A 25,024-nucleotide genomic window follows, 5' to 3' on the forward strand; every position below is an offset into this window, starting at 1 on the left:
ACTGCTGCTTTCATTCAGAGCTCCCCCAAGTCACTCGTGAAACCGGCGCCACCTCCGCCGAGAAAAATAGTCCACGTTCACGCTCAACATTCACGTAGCTACTCCACGGTGTATCCCTGGAATAAACACACCCGTGGGGGAAAGTCCAGCATTAAAAATCCACGCTATGAAGAGAAACGAGTGAGCCCCAAGAAGGTTTTTTCTCACGGCTGTCAACGCGAGAAGGTCAGACGCGTGGGGTGCGTATCGCTCCGCCGACGACCTCCTCCATCTACTCCTCAGCCCAATTTTGCAACTTTGAAATTCTATCACACGCCCAAACAATTCCACCAACACTCATAATATTTAGTCCTTCTACATTTATATAGTGTGTTAAATTCCGGGCGAATTTAAAAATCTAACTTTTTGTTAGATCCAACAAAAAGTGCTCTTTTTATTTCATTTTAAAAACATAACCATAAATAAATCTCGGGGTTTCTTTTCAGACCATCCTTGCAAAGCAATGCCCAAATTATATGTATTAAAACGTCATGCATATAACACCAAAATATACGCATGTGAGCAGTGTAGTGTGAGTTTTGTCCACTTGGTGTCGCCACCCTCACGTTCTGCAGTATTGCCTGTCTGTGATAGAATGGGCGTGACTTGGCTATGAGGACTCTTCTGGGTTTGTGCCACCTCAATAAAATCATCTTTAAACTCGTTTTTTCATCACACCCAGTCCAGGAAATTTAGTCAAACATCTTCAAACTTTCTTCTATGGTGACTCTACCAGCGACATCTTCTTATCAATGATGATCGCAGGATGTTATTGAGGACTACACATGACGTCATCAGAACAGAATGCCAGATTGTCGTGTCCCCCAGGAAGTGTTCATAATTAGACTCTACCGACCTCTGCCGCAGCCTCACAACTCACAAGCGTTTCATTTAATTAAAGCGACATTATGTTGCTCTGTTCCTCTCCAAGCAAAGAAACACAACATGGCTGTGACTGGATAATTTAATGATGCTGCCACTCCCACTGATTTATCTGCTCGTGTGTTTGTTTACAGTCTTCCTTCCTGACGACCTCTTTTGCTGTCTAAACTCTCGAGCTGTTTATTTGGAAGTATGCCTGCCGAGGGATCAAGTCAAACTATTCATTTGAGCTTAGCCTTCTTGTTTTCCCACCATGACTCGGCCTACTATGAAAAAAAAGAAAAGGAACACATGGTGATGTTTTTAGTCGGAAAAAAAACATTTGTATGATCAATTTTTCTTTTATAAGTGGTGCAATTAATTATGAACACTTGGGCATCCACTTTTTCATTGATTTTTTTTATATTATGTATTTTATGTGCCCTTTCTGCATCCATTGCAGCCTGGTGAGGGGGATCCTCCCTTCTTAAGGTTTCTCATTTTTCCCCTGGTAGGGTTTTTTTTTTTAGTTTTTCCTTGCCCTTTTGGGATCTTAAAATCAGGGGATGCTTTGAGAATAATTGTCAATTTATTTGTCTATGTGAAGCCCTTTATTTGTGATTTAAGGCTATATAAATAAACTTGTGTTGTGCTGTGATTTATTACCTCCTAAATTAAAAAGGGAACATTTTATAGAAAAGTGGCATTTTATTGTTTGTGTGAAATTCAGTAGTGTCAAAGTCAATTTTCCATAACATGTCCCATTCTAAACAACTTAATGCTGTGGAAAGCAATTTTTGTGTGTCCAATAAAGTGTGACAAGTTTAAAGATCGTATCTGATTATGTCAAATGTGACGTCAACAACGTGCAGCGTGAGATAAATAGACTGGGTGCTTGGCCTGGCTCTTGCTGTCAATCAAATAGAGCTGGTTCTTCTTATAGTGCGTCACGATCTCCTCCAGGCTGGTGAAAACCTGACGGAGGGGAGAGAAAGTCGGATTTATCGATTGTATAGGATTACGAGCTCCGTCTAGGCCTGAAGGGGTTCAACTTATTGCTAGTCATGTTAGCATTAGCATATTCAATCTGAGTTCACCTCTTCACTTTTCTTGCCCTCCTTTCCCAGAGCAAAGCCTTGCATCTCCTCCAGGAAGCGGACGGGAATGTTGTAGACCTTCTGACGGTAGAGCACAGCCAGGGTGAAAGGTTGGCGGGCGTTCTGGGCCGAGCTGTGTCGGATGAGGAAGGTGCCGTCCTACAGCGAGGACAAATCCAAGCAATCATCAGATAGTAAAATACATCTTCGAGGACAAATTCCTTAATTGTTATAGCCAAAGATATTTTTCTTGAACATGAAAGGATTACCGTACTTTATTGACTCTAAGTAAAAGATCCTCTGCTGTTTTCCGGTTGCAATCACCAGCAAACCATTCTTTGCCCTATAGGAAAAAATATAGAATGAATATAATGCAATTTTTTAAATTTTTTATTATGCAGCTTTTTTTTTTACCTCATTCACAGATTGGCTGCTCGTCCTCCCACCACCAGAAGCTCAAAACAGAAAATTATACTCAGAATGAATCTGCATTTTTAGTGCAATATAAATGAGCTTACGTGTTTACTTCCTAAATAACTTCGTAGACAAAATCAATATTAAAAGGATTTATACCTGATTTAACCTCTGTCAATGAAGGCAGGAGGGAATTCTGAAAGAAAGGAAATACTAAATGTAACTGTGTGCCATGAAAAGAAACTGAATTCCACCAAAAGCGAATAAAAAGTTCCTATGTTTGAAATGGGAAGAGAACATGGACCACTCACCGAGTTTGCTCTTGGAAGTGGAGGCTTCATCCTGCATAGTCAAAGCATGCATCAAATCGAATAATTGACATCCAAGGTATTTAACGCAACATCCAAAAGAATAATTTCTTATATTTTTTTAAAGATAGAATATTTGATACATCTTTACTATTATAGTGCTAGATGGGCAAAGACATACATGGGCGAATGCGTGAGTGCCATTTTGGTGGATGAAGACATTCTCATCGGGCCGCGAGGGGCCGGAGGGCAAGCTGAGGGACAGGAAATGAAATGAAGATCCTTCTGTGGAAAAGCTTTCATGCAAATATTGAATCAACGTTTAGTCCACGTTCATGCATCCTACCAGCTGCTGGTTCTAAATACAGGTCGTCGTTATCCCTCTGAAATATGAGAAGGCACAGTGTTTGAGAATTGCACTCAACTGTAGCAATCATAGATTTACATCACGTGATTGATAAGAAAAAAATACACAAAAAAACAATCAAATAAGATTCTTAAGAGAGTATTTTCAATTCTAGTTTAAAATTGAGCAGTTGAGTATAAAACTTTTGCATTTTGTTTTGATGCTGAAATTATTTGATTGTTGTTTTGGATATTCGTGAAGTTGGATGGTGAGACGGATAGAATACATTTGAATCAATTTACCTGTTCTTCAATCGGATCCAGGTATACATCTGAAATGCAAAACCGGTTTAAATGCCAGTTTGTTTTTTGTGATGTGAAATGAGACCATGAGAAATTCTTTCAAAACTTTCCCCACCATTAATGTGCTCACATTACAGATAGATGGACAGAAGGAAAGAAATGCAAATCTCTGCAAAGCAATACTTTTACTGCTGCACAGAGACGCTAGGGGGCGCCACAGGACACATCTTATGAACCTTCTGAACAGAGTGAAAGCAAAACATCCACTTTTAACAAATGGATGTTATTCTTGCTTTTGTATTTGTTGACATAAATGGCAGCACCTTCCTCGATGGTGGACGTAAGAAAGGGAGCAGGAGGAGGCGTCATCGTTTTCCTGCCAGGCTTCTCGTTTCGGTCCACCTCGGGTGCTGAAGGATGAAATTCAACTCGTTTATCAACATTTCTATTCAAGATCGTCCCGATTTATTCATCTAAAGAATGAAATGTGGCCCTTGAGTACTATTCGAGCGTGCCGCTGTAAAGTGTGGCTCACGTTTCTTCTCCTTAGCATGTTGAGGTTTCTGCTGAGGACAGAAGGTAAACATTGTCATGACCAAATATATTCCAAAATGACCAGAAGGGAAAATGTTGCTGTATTCACCTGAATTTTTCCACCAAGTCTTGACGCTGCAGGTGTCGCTAAGCGTTGTGGGACTACCGCATTGGAGGTTCGTTCTGCAAAATTAAAAAAAATGCAGCACTTACCGTATTTTCTGCACTATAAGGCGCACCGGAGTATAAGGCGCACCTTCAATGAATGGCCCATTTTAAAACTTTGTTCATATATAAGATATATACATTTGGCCCGCGGGCCAGACTTTAGACACGCCTGCTGTAGTGGCTCAATATTGGTCCATATATAAGGCGCACCTGATTATAAGGCGCACTGTCGGCTTTTGAGAAACTTTGAGGTTTTTAGGTCCGCCTTATAGTGCGGAAAATACGGTAATTGTCTTCGTTAGGGTCATGCTTGAGCTGTCAACTTCAACAATAAACAGCTTGAAGGCTTTTTTTTTAAACAATACTTGAGTGAGTGCGAGTAGGAGTGAATTTTCTTCGTTACCCATATAAACGTTTTCTTCCACTTGTCTCGGCGGGACGGTAACAGCCGGACGCTCACACGGAGGAACTTCATACATGTCATTCTCCTCCTCTTCTTCTTCATCCTCCTGCCACTGAAATGTTTACAGTCCATATGGTCGTTTTGATGTGGGCTGACTCCCATTCAAGTTGGAATTTGATTGGTCGATTCTGAACATCAGTTATATTGTGAAAATACTAAATGGCCATATTTGTGGTTGGAGTCTGAATCTGACGTGAAAACACTTTACTTACAAATCCATGTTGTTTCCACCCAAAGTCGTCATTGTTGCCTGAAACAATGACACACTTGCTAATGTAGGACTGAAATAAATTGCATTTATCTGAGGGAAATGACCTTACCTGTTCTTCTAGGTGGCGCTGGAGGACCACTGAGGAGATAAAAAAAAAAGGCTATAATCTCAAAGCTTTACACAAATGTAGACATTCGACGTCTTTATACTCACATGTTCTTCAGTTTGCCAAAGAAGCTCTGCGTGAAACAGAAAAATGTTTGGCTACTTTAATATGTTCCCGATAAATTTGAGCTGTCTTGAAGGCATGCCATTGACTCGTTTTTACTAGTCAGGCAGAATTCGAAAGTGATCTTTTTTCCCCATAAGATGAAAATTGTCGTGGAAAAAATGTTGACATAGAGTAAATGATTATGGAAGGTCAAAGAGGGTGATTGTTCTTGTTACAACATAAATAATTGGAGACAATGCTGCCTTTCATGACATAAGAGAACCAGGAAGAAACATGTTGGAAAATGATACCGGAGTCCACTCACCTTTTCTCATTTGTGAACTATTCTCCTCGGAATATTCACTAGGAAATTAAATGCTTTTTTATTAAACCTAAAAGTGTGATGCGGAAACAATCACACACACCAAAATAATATACTGTGTCCTATGAAAAGGTAAAGGAAATAAAAAACCTTATCATTGGCGTGAATTCAAATGATTCTTTATGCATACAAGGGAACGCTGATTGTCGACGCTACAATGCAGTTGCTTTGTACGGTATATTAAAAAAAAAAAAAATAATGTGCTGCATATTTTTTCCTAAATATGTCAGAAGCGCTCAAATGCACGACAAAAAAAAAACAATTTTAGAGATGATATATTATAATTATTATTTGATTAGAGAATTGAGATGAAATGATGGAATAAAAGAACATTCTATATGTCAAATAATATCATACATTACCATTTTCATGATTTGGAATGAAGTCTGCTAACTGGAGGGATGAAGAAATGGACGTCTTTGTTTGGTGTCCCGCATGCAAATGCATTCCAGCTTTGCATTTCCTTACCTGCCCTGGAACCACCCCTCATCAGATCACTTAGTACAACCCTTTTTTTTGTGTGTGTGCAACCTACTGTAAAAAAGGAAATCAGACATTTAGCACAGATTACATTTTACAGGTCATTACTCACATAAATGACTGAAAAAAAAATCTCAAAAGCCTGCTATTTGAATAGGGGTGTGTAGACTTTTTATATGCACAGTACAAACACTCTTTTCACGCAAATTGTAGTGAGTCCAAATGTTTATTGTTTCACCAGAAAGGATTATAGAATAAATTATTTACAGCACGTTTTTATAAAATACATATAAATATTAAATTAGTATAAAACTACCTTTGTGGAAAATACAAATGATTTCTATTGAGATAAGCAGTTACTGAAAATATGAAAAAAGGCAATCATACAAACGTTATAATGTACATATGTCAGGAGTGTTGTTATTAAAAAAAAAAAAAAATCCATGTTGCATATCCCCAAATAATTTTTTTTAAAAATTGATCAGAATCTGAACCAGCAGATTTTTTTTGGACTGTATGTCCCGCAGAAGTCCGTGTCGAGTCTTTCGCCATTGCAAGCGCACAGATCTTTACCGCTGTAACTTCATACAGCTCCACAGAGTTGACTTGAGAAAAACAATTGAAAACATCCATGTACGTAAACAAACTTTGATGACCTCAAGGAGAGACACGCTGGACCCTCAAGCGCAGGAAGTGAAGAACATGGAGCAACAGAAGTTCCTCTTTGGTCCCTTCAACCCTCTGGTCTCAAACATCCACCATCTGGATTTGGATACAACACGCATAGTCGAGCGAACGCGTGGTCATCTCGGAGCTCAGATGGGGTTGGCCGTCATTTTGCCGTGAATCCAGTCGATGTAACGGGTGACGCGGGTGTAGACGCCAGGCTTGTCCCTCTGGCCGCACCCGTCACCCCAGCTGATGACGCCCATCAGGGTCATTTTGTCGTTGGAGCGGCAGACGAGAGGACCGCCAGAGTCTCCCTGGAAAGGCGTTTGAAAGATTGTTAGGCTGGAATAATGGACAACTTTTGATATCGCTAGTAAAAGATGGCCAATTAAAGTGCAAATTCCCCCCCAAAAAACATAGTTTATCATATTTAGAAAATTAATGACATTTTAATGAGTATTTTGAAGCCTGTATTGAGTCGACAGTGGGCTCCCTCTAGTGGTAGAATCGCTGAATTAGATGCTCAAGCTGGGTTATTATTTTGCTTAGGCTTAAAGTTATAGTTAATTTATTTTTAACTTTTAAATACATTTGCGTTTAATATTTACATTTTTTTTTCAATTTTTTTTCAAACAGTTCCTCATAATGAGGACATCTCATTAAACCATTACAATTTGCTCGTGTACTCGATGTGTAGATTAGTCAGTTATGGAGCCTCACCTTGCAGGCATCATCCAGACCTCTTGTGTCGCCCGCACACAGCATGTTAGCGGTAACCGTACGTCCAGACAGCACACCAGGGACACAACGCTCTTTGGGCCACAGGCGAACAAAACCTCTCTTGACACGCTCAGAGTAATGGGCAGAAACTACGGAGAAGAAAGAGCAAGGTGAACATCACCTCCGAGGTGAGAAAAGCGCCGAGGTCAGAGGTCAGCTCGCGTACACTCGGAGTCTTTCCCGTAGCCTGAGATCTCGCACTCGGTCCAGTCAGGTAATACCAGACCAGGTTCAGGAAGACACGCGGGGAGAACCTCCGGGGTGTTGACAGCGCACACGCCAATGTCTGTCTGGAGCTTCAGCAGAGCTGTAGACGATATTGGATGCAAGAAAGTGAGAAAGGAGCAAAATAACGCTTTTCGTTTTTCTTCCAAAGACGTCACACGTGCTGTAGCAGCGGTGGCTAATGTTAGCCTCTTGCTAATGCTCACCTATGTCATTGTCGAACGACTCGTTGTCAAATTTCTCGTGGATCCAGTATTTTTCCACTTTGAAAATCTGCTCACTGCTGGAATTCTCTTTGCGGAACGTCCTGCCCAGAATGACCTCCAACTTTGAGGGTTTATCCCTGCACAAATGAGAACACACGTGACCTTCTTGGTGTGATGGGACATCTTCGGTCACCAGGTTTATGTTGGGCAGGCTAGCAACAAATATTCGCATTATGGGCTTAGCTACTCAAGTACTTTGCTGATTCTTACGTGGGCTCGAAGCAGTGAGCAGCAGACAGGATCCAACAGGAGTCGATGAGAATCCCCCCGCAGCGGTGGAAATGTTTCCGCAGACGAGCCTGGTAAACGTTAATGACGGCCTGCCAGGGCTGTTCAGAAATATCGCTCTGGCGACCTCCGAACATGCGGAAGGTAGGCTTGCTCAGGGTGTTATCCGAACGCTGGCCGCATATCCCTGAGGACGGACGGAAGCACTGTGAGACAACGCTAGCAAACTGCTGGTCGATGAGGTCATCATGATGTCATACCTTGGTTGTTGGTGGTTACGGGGGCTCGAGGGCCCAATGGTGTGATGGTGGATAGATGATCCGCTGGAAAAAATGAGTCGTTTTTAGGGGGGGGATGCAAAATGGCATTTTGGGGAAAAAAAAAAAAAAAAAAACTTACTGCATTTAGGCACATCGCAGAGCTCCCAAGTCAGCCGCGTGTTTTTGTATACATGACACCACGGGCCTTCATCACCATCAGGATTCCTGTTGGATCAAATCCATTTCAGATTTGAAAAACATCTCAAACGATTTAAATACGCCGTTTTCATCCCGGTTTTTATACCTGCAGTAGCTGTGGCTGCCCAGGCCCACTTGGAGGGCGTCGGACTGCCAAGCGTTGTTGAACTTGTGCGCGATGGCCGGAGAGTCCCAAGGGAGACAGCGGGCGCCGCTTTTAGTGACCGACTCGGTGCCCCTGTACGTCAGACCGATCCCTCGCATGCATTCGTCGAATTTATCTGAAGCAAATCAAATAGGGGAACATTATTTTATTTTATTATAATAAAGCATATTAATATAATGCGTCATGTGAGGCGTTACCTTCTGAACACTTGGGCAAGGAACAAAACTCCCAGATGATTTGAGTGCCTTTGTAGGTGTAGCACCAAGGAGTGCCGTCATGGTCAGGGTTCCTGAGAGGAAAGAAAATCATCAGTGAGTTATGGAATAATTAGCTTGAATGTGTGTTTTCTTGCAAACCTGCAGAAGTTGTGGTTGCCCAATCCCAAGCTGCTGGCGTCCACTTTCCTGGCGGTGAACTTCTTTCCCCTGAGCGCCGTGGCGTTCCAGTTGATGCACTCTGCTCCCGACTTGGTGATACTCCACGTTCCGCGATAGGCTTCCCCGCTCCCCACGACGCACTTCTCTTTGGTGTCTGGAAACAAACAGTTCACTGATTAGATACACGCAGGCTTGATTATTCTTGCGGCTTATCTCGGTCGTTTATTCTGAGCAGTTGACGCCTATTTCCCGTTGCAGAACACTTCTTCACACCATTTCAATGTTATCATTTTGACATTATTAATGAGTGGCAAGATTTCCTCAATGTCTTCCAACAATCTAAAAACAATCCTATTTATTGAGTCTGGCTTTCATTAAGCCTGCCTGTCTGCCTCTACTGATGGATGGATGCGTAATTATTCCTATGAGAGGGTGCGGTGTCTAAGTGTCTCACAAAGAATTCCCCCAGAAATTAAAAGCGTCTATTAAAAGTTGGTTTATGGACTTTTCATTTCGCAATATTACGTTTATTCTTAGAATTTCATCATAAGAGAATTTGGACAGCCCGACTTACTGATCTCACACTGGGTTCCACTGAAACCTGCGGGGCACTGGCAAATATAGTCCGAAGAATACACGGCCTCCTTGCATGTCCCCCCGTTGTAGCAATGAGACGTGTAGCAGTCTGGAAGGGGCAGAAAACAAAAACGAGTAAAGCAAGTGTATCGCAAAATCGTCAGAATGGGATACGATCAGGAGTCTTTTATTTCCCTTTATTTAATGTTACAGCGGCTTGTAATAATATGACGCTCGGGCCATCTTAGCAAAACAGACAAGGTAGAGAAAAACGATTTCATGCAACTGCCAACCAGGTTCTCTATTTATTATGACAAAAGATCTAACTGGCGTATAATAGCAGCCAGCCTGAGCTCACAAGTTGGCCGACTGTAGTGTGGTTAGAAATAGTCTGAGGCAAAATTGTCTATAAGTCACCATATTCGTCAGTGGAGTTGGGGGGGTGAAAAGAAATGTCAGACTAAACTACGCCTACAGAAAAATGACTGCGGCTACGAGGAAGGCAGACCAAATAGAAAAATACCATTGTTAATTGGTTACAGTAAGTTAGCAGTGATGACAACTCAAGACAGCGCTAGCAAATAGAATGGAAGGATCACCGGTCGGCTATTTGGCCAAAAATGCAATTTCTTTAATTCAGGGGTGTCAAACTGATTTTTTTCGCGGGCCGTATTGTAGTCATAGCTTTTTTCGGAGGGCCATTATGACTGTCAACCCGAATAAATGTATGAGCTCCTCATATTATATACAGTAAAAGCTACAAAACAAACTCGTTTTCAAATCAGACGAGTAAAAACTGGTCAAATATTTTTAAAAAAAGATATTAAAAGTGAAGATAATTTGCGATTCTAGTAATGACACACGAATTTGATGCACAATTTGTCCACATAAAATAATATGGCGGGCCGTATCTAGCCCGCGGTCCTTAAGTTTGACACCAGTGTTTTAAGTTGCATTGTGATGTCTTCTTAGTATATTTTCACCACAAAAAATAATTAACTAATCACCTCTTGAGAATAATGTTGCAATTAACAAAATATTTTGATTTGATTTTTGTTTCAAGTGATTGTATTGGTTAAAAAGCAAATTGCTCGCACTCACTGATGACGGGCACAACGTGACAAAATTCTCGTCCTCTTAACGCACAACGGCAAAACTCCACACGCTGTCCCCTCCATCGCAGCCAAGTGTCCCCAAAATTATGCACGGCTGATGTCGTACTATCCACACAACGTGCTGAGAAGACACAAACACACAAACACACACACAACGAGCCAATCAGATTAGAGGAGTGTAAATCTGGTTTGTTACATGGACAAACGGAGAAGAACAAAAGCATCTAAGGCTGAGGTGATGTTATTGTGAGGAAAAGCAAAAAGAAATGGAATGGTTGGGCTCACGGGAGGTGTCAAAGGAAGGTGAAGGCTTCTGGATATGAACAATGAAAAGTGCCCGCCTGGATGTCTTCCGTTCAGGCTCACCTCGGTAAAAACGAGTTCCTCTCTTGGAGCGGAGGAGCTCCGCCTGTAAAAAAAACACAAAAATAAATAAATAAAAAATGTTCACGTTTGCTGCACTTTTCGTTCTGTAAACTTCATTCAGCTAAATAAACTTTTTCTGCCAAAGTAAAAACAATTCAACAGTTATGTACAATACCATTTTATGGATGGATGAACACTAAAAAGTGCGGTACTTACACTGTCCGCTAGATAGCAGAAGAGAGCGGTAAGGACCAGTAATAATATTCTGGACATGGTTTCAGGAGGTCTTTGGAGCTCTTGAGTTCTCTGCAAACACACACAAAAAAAAATCATTAGACAGTTAAGATTTTAGATTCACAAACGGATTTACAAATGAATATTGTCCTGAAACTGAACAGTTGAAAAAATCAGTTGAACAAAAAAGAAATCTAATGAAATTATTGCCATAAATTGTTTTTTCTATCCTGTTACCACCAAATAATTAAATGCAAGTAAGGGTTATTAAATCCCCTTATACACGTGGACACTAAATATAAACATGCAATACAACCAAATAAACCAGGAAGCTGACTAATAAATATAGCCAGTGTCCTTGTTGAATAAATTGGGTGGTGTTAATTGTGAGTCAACAATTGCAGGAAAAATTATTCTGGTTCAAATTCCTTTGTTTCATTTCTTGCTTGGGAGGCCGCTGGGAGGAAAGGGTGGGAAAGGTGTGAGAGGAAGCGACAACCTGACTCTTTGACTCACATGGGAAGTCATAACAACCTGGACAGGACAGTTGGATGATGTGCTTGGGCGATTCTCCAAACTTCCTTTTTCAATATATATATAACAAGAGTGAAACATGCAGAGGAAACGAGAAGGAAGCAGAAGAGGAAAGCTGGAGGAAGAAAATGTCAAGCCCTATTTCCCTTTTTATTGCTTGCGGAAACGATATCCACTGTGCCCATTTCCTTTTGTGTTCCTCCCTTTATAGGACAGCAGCTGGTAAATCTCAAGTGTATGTTGAGTAACCATGAGTCATATAAGAGCAGTTGGCACCGTTTGTCGAGCTTTAGGAAATAAATTAGCCTGTTACAAAACGACACGCAGCATAAACGATAATTTGTAAAAATACTTGGATGACATGCCGTACGTATTATTTTAAAGGGCCACGTTTGATTCATTTTATTTTTTAATATGGGTCAGTCTATCTGCTATCAGTGACTCAGCCTGTATCTAAATTTACTCAACAGTTCCGGTGGTCCAAATGTTTCTTGAAGTTGTTGTACCTTATACTGATACATTGCAACAAAAATGTACTTCCAACACCCCCGCAAGTTTGTATTGTAACTAAACATACAGTCTGATCCTCTAATCTTGGAAAAGCTTTCATTCTCTGCTCTCTGCCGCTTCACTTTCTCTGCTTGACTGGGCACACAGAAAACAGAACTGTGTTTTCATCTGTACACACGCATACAGATCATTACAAGCCTAATAAGATCTGTTGTTTATTAAATAAAAAAAAATTGCACACTCACCGTTTAAAGGATGGGGCACTTTGCAGTTCTGGTGTAAAACAAAGCTAATGAACGTTCCGAGTGCTTTAAAAACCCCAAAGTGAACCTCACGGGCTCACGTGTCAACAGACTATAGTTTTTGTTTTCCTTTTGTGCAGCTGTCCCCCCCACCCCCCACCCCCTCACCCCTGTCAGTTGAAAACATGTGTTTCCTGCTCAAATTCTGTCTGGGGAACACATATCAAGCCGTGCAACACGCAAACACACCCGCATCAGACATGAACATATGTGCCTCCCTTCCACCCTGTTTGGAGGCCCTGTTAAGCTCAGCCTCAGCCTCAAAATGCAATTATATTACTTCCCAAGCTCAAAGGAAATAAGTATTGTTCTGCACGCCATCTTGTTTTTTTTAACACTTCAACTACTACATAACCAATTTACACGAAGCACAACAAATGAATAAAATTGAATGATTTAAAAAAAATCTGCAAGTATTTAAATCATGAAAAATCAAGAAAAATTCTTGAAACCAGTTCGGCCGTAAAATGGGTACTAGCATTTTTCATATTCCTACATGTTTGGGCCTCGATCATTGTGAATGCGGTTTTTTTTAGTAGGTCAAATCTGAGTGGAACAAGTGAAAACATCAACAGAGGATCCAAATCCAGACACTGAGTCACATCATTGCCACGTTTGTAGGGCAAACACGTGCAGTGGTGAAGACAAAGACATGCACAGCTGTATTCATAAAAAGCATCATTTGACCTCCATTTTGGAGGGCGTGAGCACCAGGTAGCTCAAATTGGGGGAGGAGGCACCTGGCTGGGGCATTCCTGGCCCATTTCTTGCCATTGTGAAAGTCCAATTTCATCATTTATTAATTCCTTGGGTTCACCATGACGAATAAAATTGCGTTTCTACTTGCATGGACTCGTTGCCGCGAGTGCACCTTGGCGAGCGAAAGCAACGATGACGGAGCGCTGCTGAGCTTGTACGAGATGGAGGTGAGACATTCTTGCCTTCTCGTAACGAGAAAAAAATGTGGAAGCCTGAACCGGTGAGAAAGTACACGGAACATACTTGCATTTCCGTGCGAAACGATTCTAATTCTGATAACGATTCTGATGATTTGATGCGTGTCAGCGGGGATGCATCGAAAACACGCTGGACTTGGTGACCCCTGACCTATAGAGCAAAGAGGAACTGGCACAGGAAACACCAACGTATTGTGCTGCATTTATGGCCTATTCTCCTCACTTGCTCTTGTCCAGCAGACCATAACATGTTTTTTTGAACCGGTTGGACCTAAAGCTTCAAACTGACCATTGTGCTTTTGCACAGTGCTGCAATATGCTCCAGTATGTCAGAAAGCTACTTAGCAGGCATTATTCATTCTTCACAGTCACTCGGTGGGGGGGGGGGGGGGGGGGGGGGGGGGGGACGGCTGCACCAGCTCTGTAAAAGTCCCACGGAGTATAAAGCAGCATTGTTGCCTTGACCCCCCCTCCTCCACTCTGCCCCCCCCGACAGGCCTTCAAAATGTTCACACAGAGAACAAGAAGTTACGATGAGACATCTACATGGAAGGAGATGAAAGGGAGCCAGAAGAGAGAAAGGCTTCAAGTGCAAATGAGAAGCAATAAAAAGCCCCAGAGGTCAGCATTAAACCAATGAGTCGCCCTGAGTCATCTCATCTTCCAGGACTGCTTTGGAGACAGATGGAGGCATTGATAGCTTCTGATAAAAGCGTAGACAATCTCCGAGGTTTCGTTTTTGTCCTGATAGCTCCTAACTCCCGTTTTAACCCGCTGACTTTGTGACTCAAGTGACCATCATGCCTGGAATGCAGATTACTTTGGCAATGTCAGTGTGCAGTGATGCGCAGTTTCAGCAAAGTATCGGTGTGATGTTTGCATCCAAAGCGGGGAGAATAACCAAGAATGCGGAGGCTCAAATCTGACTCATTGCCGGGCTGCAGCGACATTTAGCTCGGACTGGCTAAAAAAACTCAAGATGATGATTCGCTAGAAAGACAGTAAGATATCATGGATTTAGCTCCCCCACAAAAGTTTACACACCCCTGATTAAATGCTAGTTGTTCTATGAAAAATTATTGAAATAGATAGCTAGATAGATAGCTAGATAGAAAGAAAGAAATGTTTTGTACAAAAGATGAGTACGCAAAAGTGATTTTCTGTTTTTGATATGAAGCTAGTGATGCAGATTAGAAAAGAATGCAAGAAAAGCATAGTGAGATTAATGTCACGCTCTAAATTTGATATCTACAATATTCTGTCTATGCATAGATGTTTCTGTATCCATGCATCATTTTAAATTTTGAGCTATGATTAGCCAAAAACTATCATGAAACAAGTCTTCCAAAAATGATGATGGGACCACATTCAATTGTGCATGTTCAAATAAACGAAAAGAAGCACTTACCACCAAATAAGAGATGAGGAGGAGGAGGATGTTGCTGGTCAGATGTCAAATGGTTGCCTCGCTGCGAGTGAGCTTCTCCGCCGGTTGTTCTCACTTTTTAAGTGGGGAGGAGAGAGAGCGAGGGAAGGAAGAGAGGAGTGGAGAACAGAGATGGGGAGGAGAAAGGGTGTGTGCTGTGACCTCGGGGGGGGACTGCTGCTCTGATGCTGAGCTGAGAGGAGGGGCGGAGCTTACATACAAATATGTAGCCTACCATTTTTTGCTTTTCCATATCTCCCCCTTCCTTAAAATTGACGTCACAAATCACAACGTGCAAAGCCGTTCAGTAAAACACATTTTGTTTTATCTCTAGAGATTTAATCGGTATCATATAATGAGTAAGCTGTTTCATCATCATTTCCCTTCAGTTTGAAAACAGTCAGTCAACGCATCGTACATCATTAAAGTATGAGAAGATGGTGATGATGTCATGAAAAAAATGTTGGCTCATTTCTTTAGCTTCCTCAAAAACGAAAATTCACTTTCTGGTAGAAATGATTCTTTAGAATTTTGAATCACTGAAGGCCCCCTTTTAAAAGCTTTAAATAGCTTGTTTGGGGTGACCTTTCCGACTGTGTAATACTGTTTGTTGTATCATGTTGTATATCTTGGATATTGCGTGATTAAACTCAAACTACTAATGCTGGGGTAGTGTCGATAAAATGTCGATTAAATGCATTGTTAGTTTTCATAATATGGAGAGGATCACTGTCTTTCTTATTCTAAAATGTTAAACTATATTATGATTCATTTTCCATCTGTCTGTGCCCTCTGGTGTTTTGCTAAGCTTGTTGTTCTTCTTGATTCTATGCCAGTCTGATGAACCACTTGGCACCAAGACTCATTTGTCACAACCACAATCTTTTTTTTTCCCCCCAATGTAATTCCCTTTTTCCTGCGGAAATCTGTCTCCAAAATGGCCCACATATTTGAGCTTTAAAACATGCTGTGCTAATATATGTTCTTTGTTTACTCTTAGTTAACTATTTAAAATAAATGTGATGGTTTGTTTCCATCTGTGTTAAATTAGCACTCCCGCTTTATGATAAGCATATAGACAAAGATGACATTTTGTTTATGTTGCCAGATGGAATGCATGCAGGTGCCAAAATAGATAGCAGGCTTATCTTTTGGACTTAATTTGTTTAACATGAAATATTACAGTTGAACATTCTCTGCAGGCTACGAAACTGTGTCGCAATAGAGGGTGTGGTGGTTGTGTAGTTGTGTACTCTCTTCATTTTTGTGGTTTTATGAAGTTCTTATGTGGAAGGACAACTCGCAAATTGACTCATGTAAGTATGTACAGTAAGTGTCAATTATTCATATTAATAATTACTTATATTAACAATCAATTATTGCTATGTATATATAATTAAATGATCAGGTGACTTTACATGTATATATTTTTGGCAGTCATGACAACCCTCTGATAAAAAACATATATATGATAATAAAAATGAGTTTGACACACAATTTTTGGAACGTTATTCAGCAGTGACATGAGTAAGAGCACAACTCACGTGACTGCCCCCGTGTGGGCGGAGTCTGCAGGTTTACAGGAACTTTCCCAATCAGGAAGTCAAACTTTTGTGGAGGTTTTTCAATGCTGTAAGTTAAACTAAAACACCGGATATATATTTATTGTTTTTTTTTTACACGTTTGAAAAGTCTTCGAGGCGCAGATTTATCAGGCAAAAGGTAGGCTTCGTGTCCCATCGTCCATAACTTTGAGTGTGTGCTCGTTTAGATACAACGTCAGTAACAAAACATGCACGTCGCTTTTTAATTTTTTTATTTTAAACAATTCACATGCTGGTATATTGTCCTTATCGCGGTATAAAGTGCCTATAATGTTCATTCTTCTACATTTTGTCATTTCTTACCTGTTGCTCATTTACTTTTCAGCGCCACTTTCATTCCATACACTCTCCTAATATGTATTGTGCATTTTTTTGGTTCACGTATTCACCTCCATAAAACACAAAATAATATCGACAGATAATGAAGCCACAATGGTAAACATTATATAAATGAATACTTTGTCTAGCATAAGGCAACTTGTGAAGTGGCTCGTTATTCCATACGTTGTAGTTTCATAAGAGTAATACTGTCTGGTTTAACGTGCAGCCATTTTGAAAAACAGACATGTTGTCATTGAAAATTGGACATTATTGACATATTTTCAGCTAGTTTGACAATGGGAATTTCATACAATAAAGCATGTATTTGTCACCATAGCATCACCAGTGGCAGGATTACACATTAACCTGCCATTTAACAGCAGCCTCCGTATAATTATTTTTTTTTTTCCACAGTTACGGCCGATCGGAGGAACCCTGGTGTAGGCCATGAACCGTGTCCCCCTTCATCAGCCACAGAGCTGTGGACCCTGGGAAATGAAGGAGCGTCTGGGCACGGGAGGCTTTGGGAATGTCACCAGATGGCAAAATAAGGTTAAGCATCTTCATCATCTCCAATTACACATCTCTGTTGCTATAAAATATACACGGCCATAACGTTAGGTACACCTGTATAGTCGAAGACGAAATGATGACATTGAGGTAGGCTGACGTTGGTGCTGAAAGGCTTCATATGCTTATTAAAACGGTCATTTCGAGCGAGGTCATTTTTACATAATACTTTCCTCCTTCAGTTTGCAGCGCGGTTGAAATCAGTGTAGTGACATCACTCGTAGTCATAAAATGAGAGTATTATTGCGTGTAGTGTATGGAAGTGTGAGTCCGCGCTTTCTTCCACTTCCTTTCGTCATGACTGTGCTTTGTTTGTATTAGTCACCTGCAGGTGTGTGTATTGTACGATAAGAGAATTTCTTAGTTTAAATAAACTCTTTGTATGGTTTGTATTGTAAATATTTACAAAGACACCGGAGAATAACATGGTTCAGACCAGGAAAAAAAATGATGCTTGTTTTAATGGAAATATATAACGAATAATAATGTTTTAATTCTGGATCATTTCAAAACAGGTAGATGTATCCTAGCTTTGACATTATCCATCAATTGAGTATTAATATCTTTGTAAAGGCAGCTCTTGTGTTAGTCATGGGAATGTCCAGCACTGATTTCCAAGGACTGGTCACTTAGTGCCACTACACTTCAGGAAGTTAAAAAAAAAAAAAACAACAAAGGTCGAACATTGAGTACTCAAAGAGGGCACGGCTGATGATTAAACTTCCTTCTTCCCGTATGGATGACAATGCTGCAGGTTATTATTAGGAGGCAGGTCATGTTACGGGCAGCCGTGATGATGTCATGAGAAAGAGGGATGGAGATATGGTCACTTGTGTTGCTCATCGCTATACACTATAAAGCGATTTTACGTTCTTGCAGCTCTGCCGTTAATACACGTTTATCTGAAAGTATGAAAATAATAAATCACCTTTCAAATCGTTTCCACTTTCGTCTTCTGTTATTAATAATGCATTATTCCAAACACTTTAATAGTTTGGTTTTATTTATTGCAACTGTCTCGCCAGTTTCTCTTTTAATGATGCCATCTTTTTATTGGGTTGGAAGGATACAGAGGAGCAGATTGCAATCAAGCAGTGCCGCCAGGAGCTGAGTGAGCGAAACAAAGAGAGATGGTGTCTGGAGATCCAAATCATGAAGAGGTTAGTTCTTCTGCAAAGAAACAAACAAAAATAAGACGAACAACTATCTTTTACTTGTTTTTTAATTAACATGCTTAATAGAAACTTATTTGCAATAACATAATTAAATTGAATATAAAGAATGCTCCGCCCGATGTGCGTGTGTTGACCACTGGGCGGCAGTAGAATGCAGGTATGCTGACACAAACAAAGAAGAGTTTCACAACTACTGTACAGTTTGGTGCTGTAATAATATTCCTAATATTCATGGTTTGAATCTTGTTAAATTGCCTGTATGTGTTTGTTTCTGCATCATTTTGCCTTCCCTTTCTCTATTTGAAAAGATGTTAGTTTTAGCCAGTTAGCTGTACCAACTTGCCTTGAGACTCTGGTGACGAAATCAGGGATTTTCCTTCTCTATTTTTACCACTCCGACGTCTCTGTTTTTTTTTTTTGCCCAGAGCTATGTATGAGTAAAAAAACGTAAATAAGACACTTGAGTTTTGTTTTGACTCACTGCAACGCATTCCGTGACATGTTTGACATTTGAGCGTTCCACCCCCATCTCTGTTTTCCCAAACCCGCTATCCTGAAATAGTAAGAATGGCACGGGACATTTAATAATAAGACTTTTGTGGACTCAAGGTGGTTATTTCTGACACAATAAAGTGCCACCTCCTCGTTGTGCTCCACTTTAATGTCATCACGGTCTGTGCTGTGGGCGTGTCTTTTTTTTTTTTTTCTTTTGCAAGATTTAAGAAGTCAGACGTTTGTGCGAGTTCAAATATGTCCATGAAAACATTTCAATTTAACAAGCGTGTTATTCTCAGACAACCACACCACAGACCTCTCGACCCACGCCGTGACAAATATTCTCGGAGCGTGCTATTATATAATCACACCGCAATGGTCTGCATGCACGTATTCTGTAAAAACGGCAAGATGTTAATGGGTTATGGTGCCTGCTATTTCAGGGAGTCTTCAATATGTTTTTTTAAATACAGTATATTTTCCATATGAGGTCATGTTTTGTGAAAGCATCCTGTCTTTATCAGGTTTGTTAAAACAGTTTGTTCTAAACTCTTGTGGCTGGAGTGGATCAACTGGAGTTTCTTATCTCGTTTTTTTTGTTGTTTTCCTTATTAAATAGCGCCAGACCTAGTGCTAGCTGGAGTTAAGATTACCAAAATATCCAGTGAGGTGGAATAGACAAACTGCTGTTGATTGATTGATTAGTCAGCAAACAATTATTGCTTCTTCATGCCAGGAATTGGAAAGAAGGTCAAACCTCCTTGCAACCTCGAAAACTTTCTAGACTCACTTCACCGTGAGTCAGTCATCACTTTGCATCCTTGCATACTCATCAGTCATTTTTTTGGGGGGGTTCAGTATTGTTGGAGTCAGAGAGCAGCCCCACCCGAAACCGGTGCCGCTCAAAGGTTCTTCCCGTTCAAAGGGCGTTTTCCTTCGCCATCGTTGCCAAGTGATTACTCACAAGGGATTCGTCGCATGTCTCCAAGCCTGGGGGCGAAATGCGATTACTCGTCGTGCTAAATACTAGAGATGGATTGCTAAATTAGATATTTTCTTTGGTTTCACCGATTCTGTAGTCCGATACAAATCGTTCTGGTCCCTTACCGAAGGATTTAATCGCACTCAGGTTGGATCATGTCAACGTGGTGGCGGCGAGGGAAGTTCCCGAGGGGATGCAAAAACTCGTGACTACCAACGACCTGCCGCTGCTGGCCATGGAATATTGCCAAGGAGGAGATCTGAGAAAGGTGAAATATGAAATCATAAAATCAATTAAAATGAAGCAACTTTGGTGTCCACCTAGTTAGCAAACTCACATATTTGTCTAATTGCACTTCATTTATTATAAATAAAGTGTGAGAGCTGCGTAACATCAGCAGTACTTGAGAAAATGAATATAAAGTTGAATGGAAACTCACCTTATGGACTCCAAGGATGAAAAGCGTCTCAATACGCGCCACTTTTTCCCCTCAAGTAGTTATTTGAGTTCAAGAATTTGTTTGTGTCGCATGTTTTTCTTTTTTTAATATAAAACCAGTGAATAGGCACCCAAAAGTCTGGCCCAATATTAAAAGCAGACAAAACAAAATCGCCGTCATCATGAACCACAAGGCAAGATGGAGGCCGATTCACTCTCATCCTTTTTTTTTTGTCAGCTCTCCAGCAATGATAGTTAAAAATGTCTCATAAATCCTTTTCTGATCTCGGCACAAAAACCAAAATCAACAACTTTGAGTCCACGGTTGAGTCCCAGCCCGTGCACCAACGCAATGTACTTAAATGGATGGAAAATTCTCTGAAATGAGGACATGCTTTAAATCACCAGGAGGACAGATTCATTTGACGTGCCGGTTCCTCTCTTCCCTTTGCAGTATCTGAACCTCTTGGACAACTGCTGCGGAATGCGCGAGGGCTCCGTTTTGATTCTCTTGTGCGACATTTGTGAGTATCACCAAGGTGACTTTGGTGAAAAAGGCACTATTGTGTCCGACCGAGTGAGCTGGCGGGATGATTCCTTTCCAATATTCCGGGACCTTTTAGCCCGTGTCATGATGTCACCGCTGACACCGGACCGCAGCGTTTAGTCACCATGGCGACAGCTCACACACGGCTTTCGCAACGTACGAGCCCTTCTCTCTCCATTGGATACAATTTTTGACAACTCACATATGGCGTTGCTCATTTCCAGCGTAACGCGCACATAGAATAAACATGTCGGTGGGCGTTTCTTTCGAATGTCCCTAGACTCACTCTCTGACGCACATGTTTCGTGGAATTTGCGTTTCCGGTAAACATTCTCGAAGCCAAGTGGATGCTTGTTTTCGCCACGTGGTGTTCTGGTTGTATTTGGGAAATTCGAAATAATCAGGTTTGTATAGCGAACATCAGCCCTCGCCTGTTTTCTGAGTTTGGGCACATGTGAAAAATGCTTTTTCCACTTCTTAGAAATGTGTTTCTCCAGAAGTTGGCGGTGAATTTTCTTTTTCTCTTCCCCGTAGCCTCGGCTCTGACCTATCTCCACAAGAAGCGAATCATCCACCGAGATTTGAAACCCGAAAACATCGTGCTGCAGCAGGGAGAGAAGCGAGTGAGTGACAAATATGGATGCCAAAACCAAACAAAGTTCCCATCTTGACATTTTGGTTACGAAAAGCTTTCCACTGTAAACTTTCATTTGACTTTATGACGGAAAACCAAATCCTACAATTTATCCTTGCGCTTTTCGGGTCTGGACTTTATTTCGAAATTTTTATTAAGCTTACGTAACGATCCTTCACGTTATCCTCCATCTGGTGGATGTTCAGACATTTTAAAGTACTTTATCAGTTACGTCCTAATCCTTTAGGTAAGATGATTTTGTTCATGTCACTTCACAGTCACACCGATGATTCCTAACGCCACTTTTAATCGTGGCAGCGCTCCGACTTTCAGCACCACCTGTCGCTTGACGATTGATACGATAAGATTTTCAAACAAACGGAGAGTTAGCCGAGTCTTTCAAAAGACATCTTAAGTCCTATAAGCTTAAATGGTTTACAACTCGGAATTTGACCTCAATTTGTGTGGAAAATACAATCCCGATGTCGTCTATCTGCATCTCGGTATCAGCTGACCTCACAGGCCTTTTTACCTGTAGAAAGTTTTACAAGCAAATGTATTCTATTTACATTATTTACGATAGAATTAATTGAACAAGATTCAAATTGTCTTACACTCTAACTGGAACAATATGATAGAATTCCAATCTGTGGCATGAAGGCGGCGGCGGAAACTGATTTAGATTGTCGTGCAGTTGACAAATCCAAATCTCCTATTCTCAATCACGACAAGGCAGCTTAGATAGGCCAAACAATTCCAGGCAAAGTAAGAATGGATCACAGACATGAGGAATCTACACGGCCAGGATATTAAAAGGGAAATTGGATACAGGTTAAGCACATGAGAAACAGGAAGAGAAAACCAAAACAAAATTAACATGTGGTTTGAGTAGTTAATTCAGAACTGCCCCCCCCTCCCTCTCTCTGTTTAAGTTAATCCACAAGATCATTGACCTCGGCTACGCTAAGGAACTGGACCAGAGCAGCCTTTGCACCTCCTTTGTGGGAACCCTGCAGTACTTGGTCAGTCAGACACATCGTACGTATTGTACTAGCGTCACCATCTGCCTGCTGCTGACCTCCTCCATCATCCGTCAGGCTCCCGAGCTGATGGAGAAGAAGAAGTACACGGTCGCCGTGGACTACTGGAGCTTCGGGACCTTGGTGTTTGAGTGCATCACGGGATTTCGGCCTTTTTTGCCAACCTGGCAACCCGTCCTTTGGTAAAAGAACCGTTTTTCCAGAGGTTCCTCAACCTCGGCACCAGTAAATAAAGTAAAGTCTCCGAGGTGAAGAATGACCGGATATGTGTGTTGTGCCAACATCAATGGCTCTCGTTCTTCTCTGTTATTTCGAATAAAAAAATATTTGGGTTGCAAAAAAGGAAAACACCCAGCCATTGTTTCAAACTCACACTTCCGGTCCTGGAACTTTACTTTTGGCTTTACTCTAACTTAAATCCGTAATATCTCCTCACAAAACACAGTATTAGTTGCATTTTAGAATATTTTGACAATTTTGTCAATAAGAAGATCTTGCAGATAAGAACCGTGACTAACAATGAAGCCATCATAAGCTTTTCTTCTTCCATCTCCAAGGCACAATAAACTGCGACTGAAACAAGACAGCGACATTGTGGTCTACGAGGACCTCTCCGGGGTGGTCCGCTTCTCCAAACACCTCCCTCAGCCCAACAACCTCAACAGGTGAGCCACGTTAGCAACATGAGCCCCACCCTGGCCGGCCGGCCCCTGTACTCGACTTTTGGTATGTGTGACAGTCTTCTCGCGGAGAAGCTGGAGAGGTGGCTGCGGCTGATGCTCAAGTGGTCTCCACAAGAAAGAGGCAAAGGTCCTGACGCCACGGCCAGCAGCTGCTTCTCCCAGCTGGAACTTATTCTGCAGCTCAAAGTGAGAGTCAATCACATTCATTGTATTCGGAGAAAGTGAGGTTGTCATTTATTTACTTACTTTGGCGTTTTATTCTAAATTGCCTGTACACTGGCATGATGGTTCTCTCGACTCATTTCAGTTTTATTCCCGGTTTATTCTTCGCAGATGGTTCAGGTTTTAAACATGACCACCGGCAAGATCTCGAGGTACGCCGTCGCAGACGACGAGACGGTGGCCGAGCTGCAGAAGAGAATTGCAGACGAAACCAGCATCCCCGCAGCCCAGCAGGAGTTGCTGCTGGAGGCCGGCTCAGCCTTGGAGCCTCACGGGCCGGCCACGCAGTGCGCCATCGATTACACCGTAACCACAACGGCTCATATCGAATCGTTCCCTCGTGGAAAAAAAAAAATGTCAATGGCACATCATGTCTCAAATCTCATGTGTGCAGGAGATAGATGGGCGGCGGACAGACTTCCCGCTCGTTTTCTTGTTTGATCGCTCATCTTGTAGTTATGAACCACCGTTGACTCCTCGCGTCCTCCCTGAAAACATCTGTTTTATCCGTGAGTCTTTTTCTTCCTCACCATTTAACAATCAATTTTAAATTTACAAAATTCCTTTTTTTTCCACACATTGACAATTAGTTATCAAATTAAATTTAATTATCATAATATTTTTTGTGTAAAACCTATCAGATAAATCAACTAAAACTAGATTTGATGATAGTTGTTAATGGTAAAATTATTGTAGTCTTCTTCTTTACCAGAAAAGGATCCAAAGCACGTTCTACCTTACAGCCCTCTGAGGAGGACTTGTGGCCAGGCGTGGCACACCATCCGCTCCCTGAAGGAGGAATGGCAGAGACTGCAGCAGGGACAGAAAGCAGCCATGTAGGAAACACACACACACACACACACACATGAATGTGTGGACTGGATTGAAAAATGCCAATATTTTCCTCCCAGCATGAGCTTGCTGAGACACAACTCATCCCTGTCCAAGCAGAAGAACGAGATGGTGTCCATGCACCAGAGACTCATGGCCAAGCTGGACTTCTTCAACACCAGCCTTCATATAGACATGGACAAATACCAGGAGCAGACTGCCACTGGAATTGGTACCGTGTTGACTCTGTTTCTTTCAACGGGAACAGAATGAATTGAATTTGGATGCATTTTGATATTGTGAGGACCCTACCCAAAAACTCTTATAGAGTTGTCGTGGCCGAGTGGTTAAGGCGATGGACTAGAAATCCATTGGGGTCTCCCCGCGCAGGTTCGAATCCTGCCGACAACGAGACAGTTTTAGAATCTTGCCAGCCTCGCCATATGCATTTTGACAATGTGAGAACCCTACCCCAAAC

At 41.4% G+C, this 25,024-nt stretch overlaps 3 protein-coding genes, 1 long non-coding RNA gene and 1 other non-coding gene across 13 annotated transcripts in view; 2 read left to right on the top strand and 3 right to left on the bottom strand.

Annotated features, from left to right (window-relative positions):
* Positions 1-1,697: 1,697 nt before the first annotated feature.
* Positions 1,698-5,802, bottom strand: si:dkeyp-117b11.1 (SH2 domain-containing protein 6). 2 transcript variants are annotated; one of them, XM_049763372.2, is made up of 17 exons: positions 5,699-5,802; positions 4,957-4,982; positions 4,853-4,881; positions 4,745-4,782; positions 4,473-4,584; positions 4,011-4,084; positions 3,903-3,930; positions 3,691-3,777; positions 3,368-3,396; positions 3,066-3,102; positions 2,901-2,973; positions 2,723-2,753; positions 2,571-2,607; positions 2,412-2,452; positions 2,272-2,340; positions 1,998-2,156; positions 1,698-1,875 (listed from the first exon to the last, which is right to left on the bottom strand). In XM_049763372.2, the coding sequence occupies exons 1-17, from the start codon at positions 5,705-5,707 to the stop codon at positions 1,759-1,761; spliced, it is 996 nt and encodes a 331-aa protein (XP_049619329.1). In that variant the 5' UTR covers positions 5,708-5,802; the 3' UTR covers positions 1,698-1,758. The 2 variants fall into 2 exon arrangements, with proteins under 2 accessions (XP_049619329.1, XP_049619328.1); XM_049763371.2 differs by having other exon boundaries at positions 3,903-3,933.
* A 221-nt stretch (positions 5,803-6,023) lies between these two features.
* plat (plasminogen activator, tissue) lies at positions 6,024-15,146 on the bottom strand. 5 transcript variants are annotated; one of them, XM_049763182.2, is made up of 15 exons: positions 14,987-15,146; positions 11,259-11,348; positions 11,043-11,085; positions 10,663-10,797; positions 9,560-9,670; positions 8,965-9,139; positions 8,806-8,897; positions 8,549-8,723; positions 8,384-8,469; positions 8,245-8,307; positions 7,967-8,171; positions 7,697-7,833; positions 7,432-7,572; positions 7,206-7,354; positions 6,024-6,799 (listed from the first exon to the last, which is right to left on the bottom strand). In XM_049763182.2, exons 2-15 carry the CDS (start codon positions 11,313-11,315, stop codon positions 6,632-6,634), a joined length of 1,737 nt encoding a protein of 578 aa, XP_049619139.1. In that variant the 5' UTR covers positions 11,316-11,348; positions 14,987-15,146; the 3' UTR covers positions 6,024-6,631. The 5 variants fall into 5 exon arrangements, with proteins under 5 accessions (XP_049619139.1, XP_049619137.1, XP_049619140.1 ...); XM_049763180.2 differs by having other exon boundaries at positions 10,962-11,085; XM_049763183.2 differs by lacking the exon at positions 14,987-15,146 and adding an exon at positions 12,566-12,712.
* Positions 15,147-16,513: 1,367 nt separating this feature from the next.
* ikbkb (inhibitor of nuclear factor kappa B kinase subunit beta) overlaps positions 16,514-25,024 on the top strand; it is a 13,865-nt gene continuing 5,354 nt past the window's right edge. Inside the window, exons 1-14 of one of the 3 annotated variants that reach the window (XM_049763142.2) lie at positions 16,514-16,636; positions 17,344-17,481; positions 18,565-18,659; positions 20,299-20,419; positions 21,044-21,113; positions 21,671-21,759; positions 22,703-22,792; positions 22,868-22,992; positions 23,368-23,475; positions 23,550-23,679; positions 23,827-24,021; positions 24,110-24,224; positions 24,428-24,551; positions 24,627-24,778. In XM_049763142.2, coding sequence (XP_049619099.1) covers positions 17,377-17,481; positions 18,565-18,659; positions 20,299-20,419; positions 21,044-21,113; positions 21,671-21,759; positions 22,703-22,792; positions 22,868-22,992; positions 23,368-23,475; positions 23,550-23,679; positions 23,827-24,021; positions 24,110-24,224; positions 24,428-24,551; positions 24,627-24,778 — 1,519 coding nt within the window. In that variant the 5' untranslated portion in view covers positions 16,514-16,636; positions 17,344-17,376. Of the gene's footprint in view, positions 16,727-17,343; positions 17,482-18,564; positions 18,660-20,298; positions 20,420-21,043; positions 21,114-21,670; positions 21,760-22,702; positions 22,793-22,867; positions 22,993-23,367; positions 23,476-23,549; positions 23,680-23,826; positions 24,022-24,109; positions 24,225-24,427; positions 24,552-24,626; positions 24,779-25,024 lie in introns of those variants that run through there. The other 2 variants (XM_049763141.2, XM_049763143.2) reach the window with 2 other exon arrangements.
* LOC125994229 (uncharacterized) overlaps positions 24,778-25,024 on the bottom strand; it is a 727-nt gene continuing 480 nt past the window's right edge. The window contains exons 3-4 of one of the 2 annotated variants that reach the window (XR_007490538.2): positions 25,018-25,024; positions 24,778-24,945 (exon numbers count right to left, since the gene is read on the bottom strand). The exon at positions 25,018-25,024 is cut by the window's right edge and continues 79 nt beyond it. This is a non-coding gene — a long non-coding RNA (uncharacterized lncRNA). The other variant, XR_011086628.1, reaches the window with a different exon arrangement.
* On the top strand, positions 24,876-24,957 carry trnas-aga (transfer RNA serine (anticodon AGA)). The gene has a single exon. It is a non-coding gene; the product is annotated as a tRNA-Ser (tRNA).

The sequence above is a fragment of the Syngnathus scovelli genome, chromosome 3 (assembly GCF_024217435.2).
Source record: "Syngnathus scovelli strain Florida chromosome 3, RoL_Ssco_1.2, whole genome shotgun sequence".
In the NCBI taxonomy this organism is placed as follows: domain Eukaryota; kingdom Metazoa; phylum Chordata; class Actinopteri; order Syngnathiformes; family Syngnathidae; genus Syngnathus; species Syngnathus scovelli.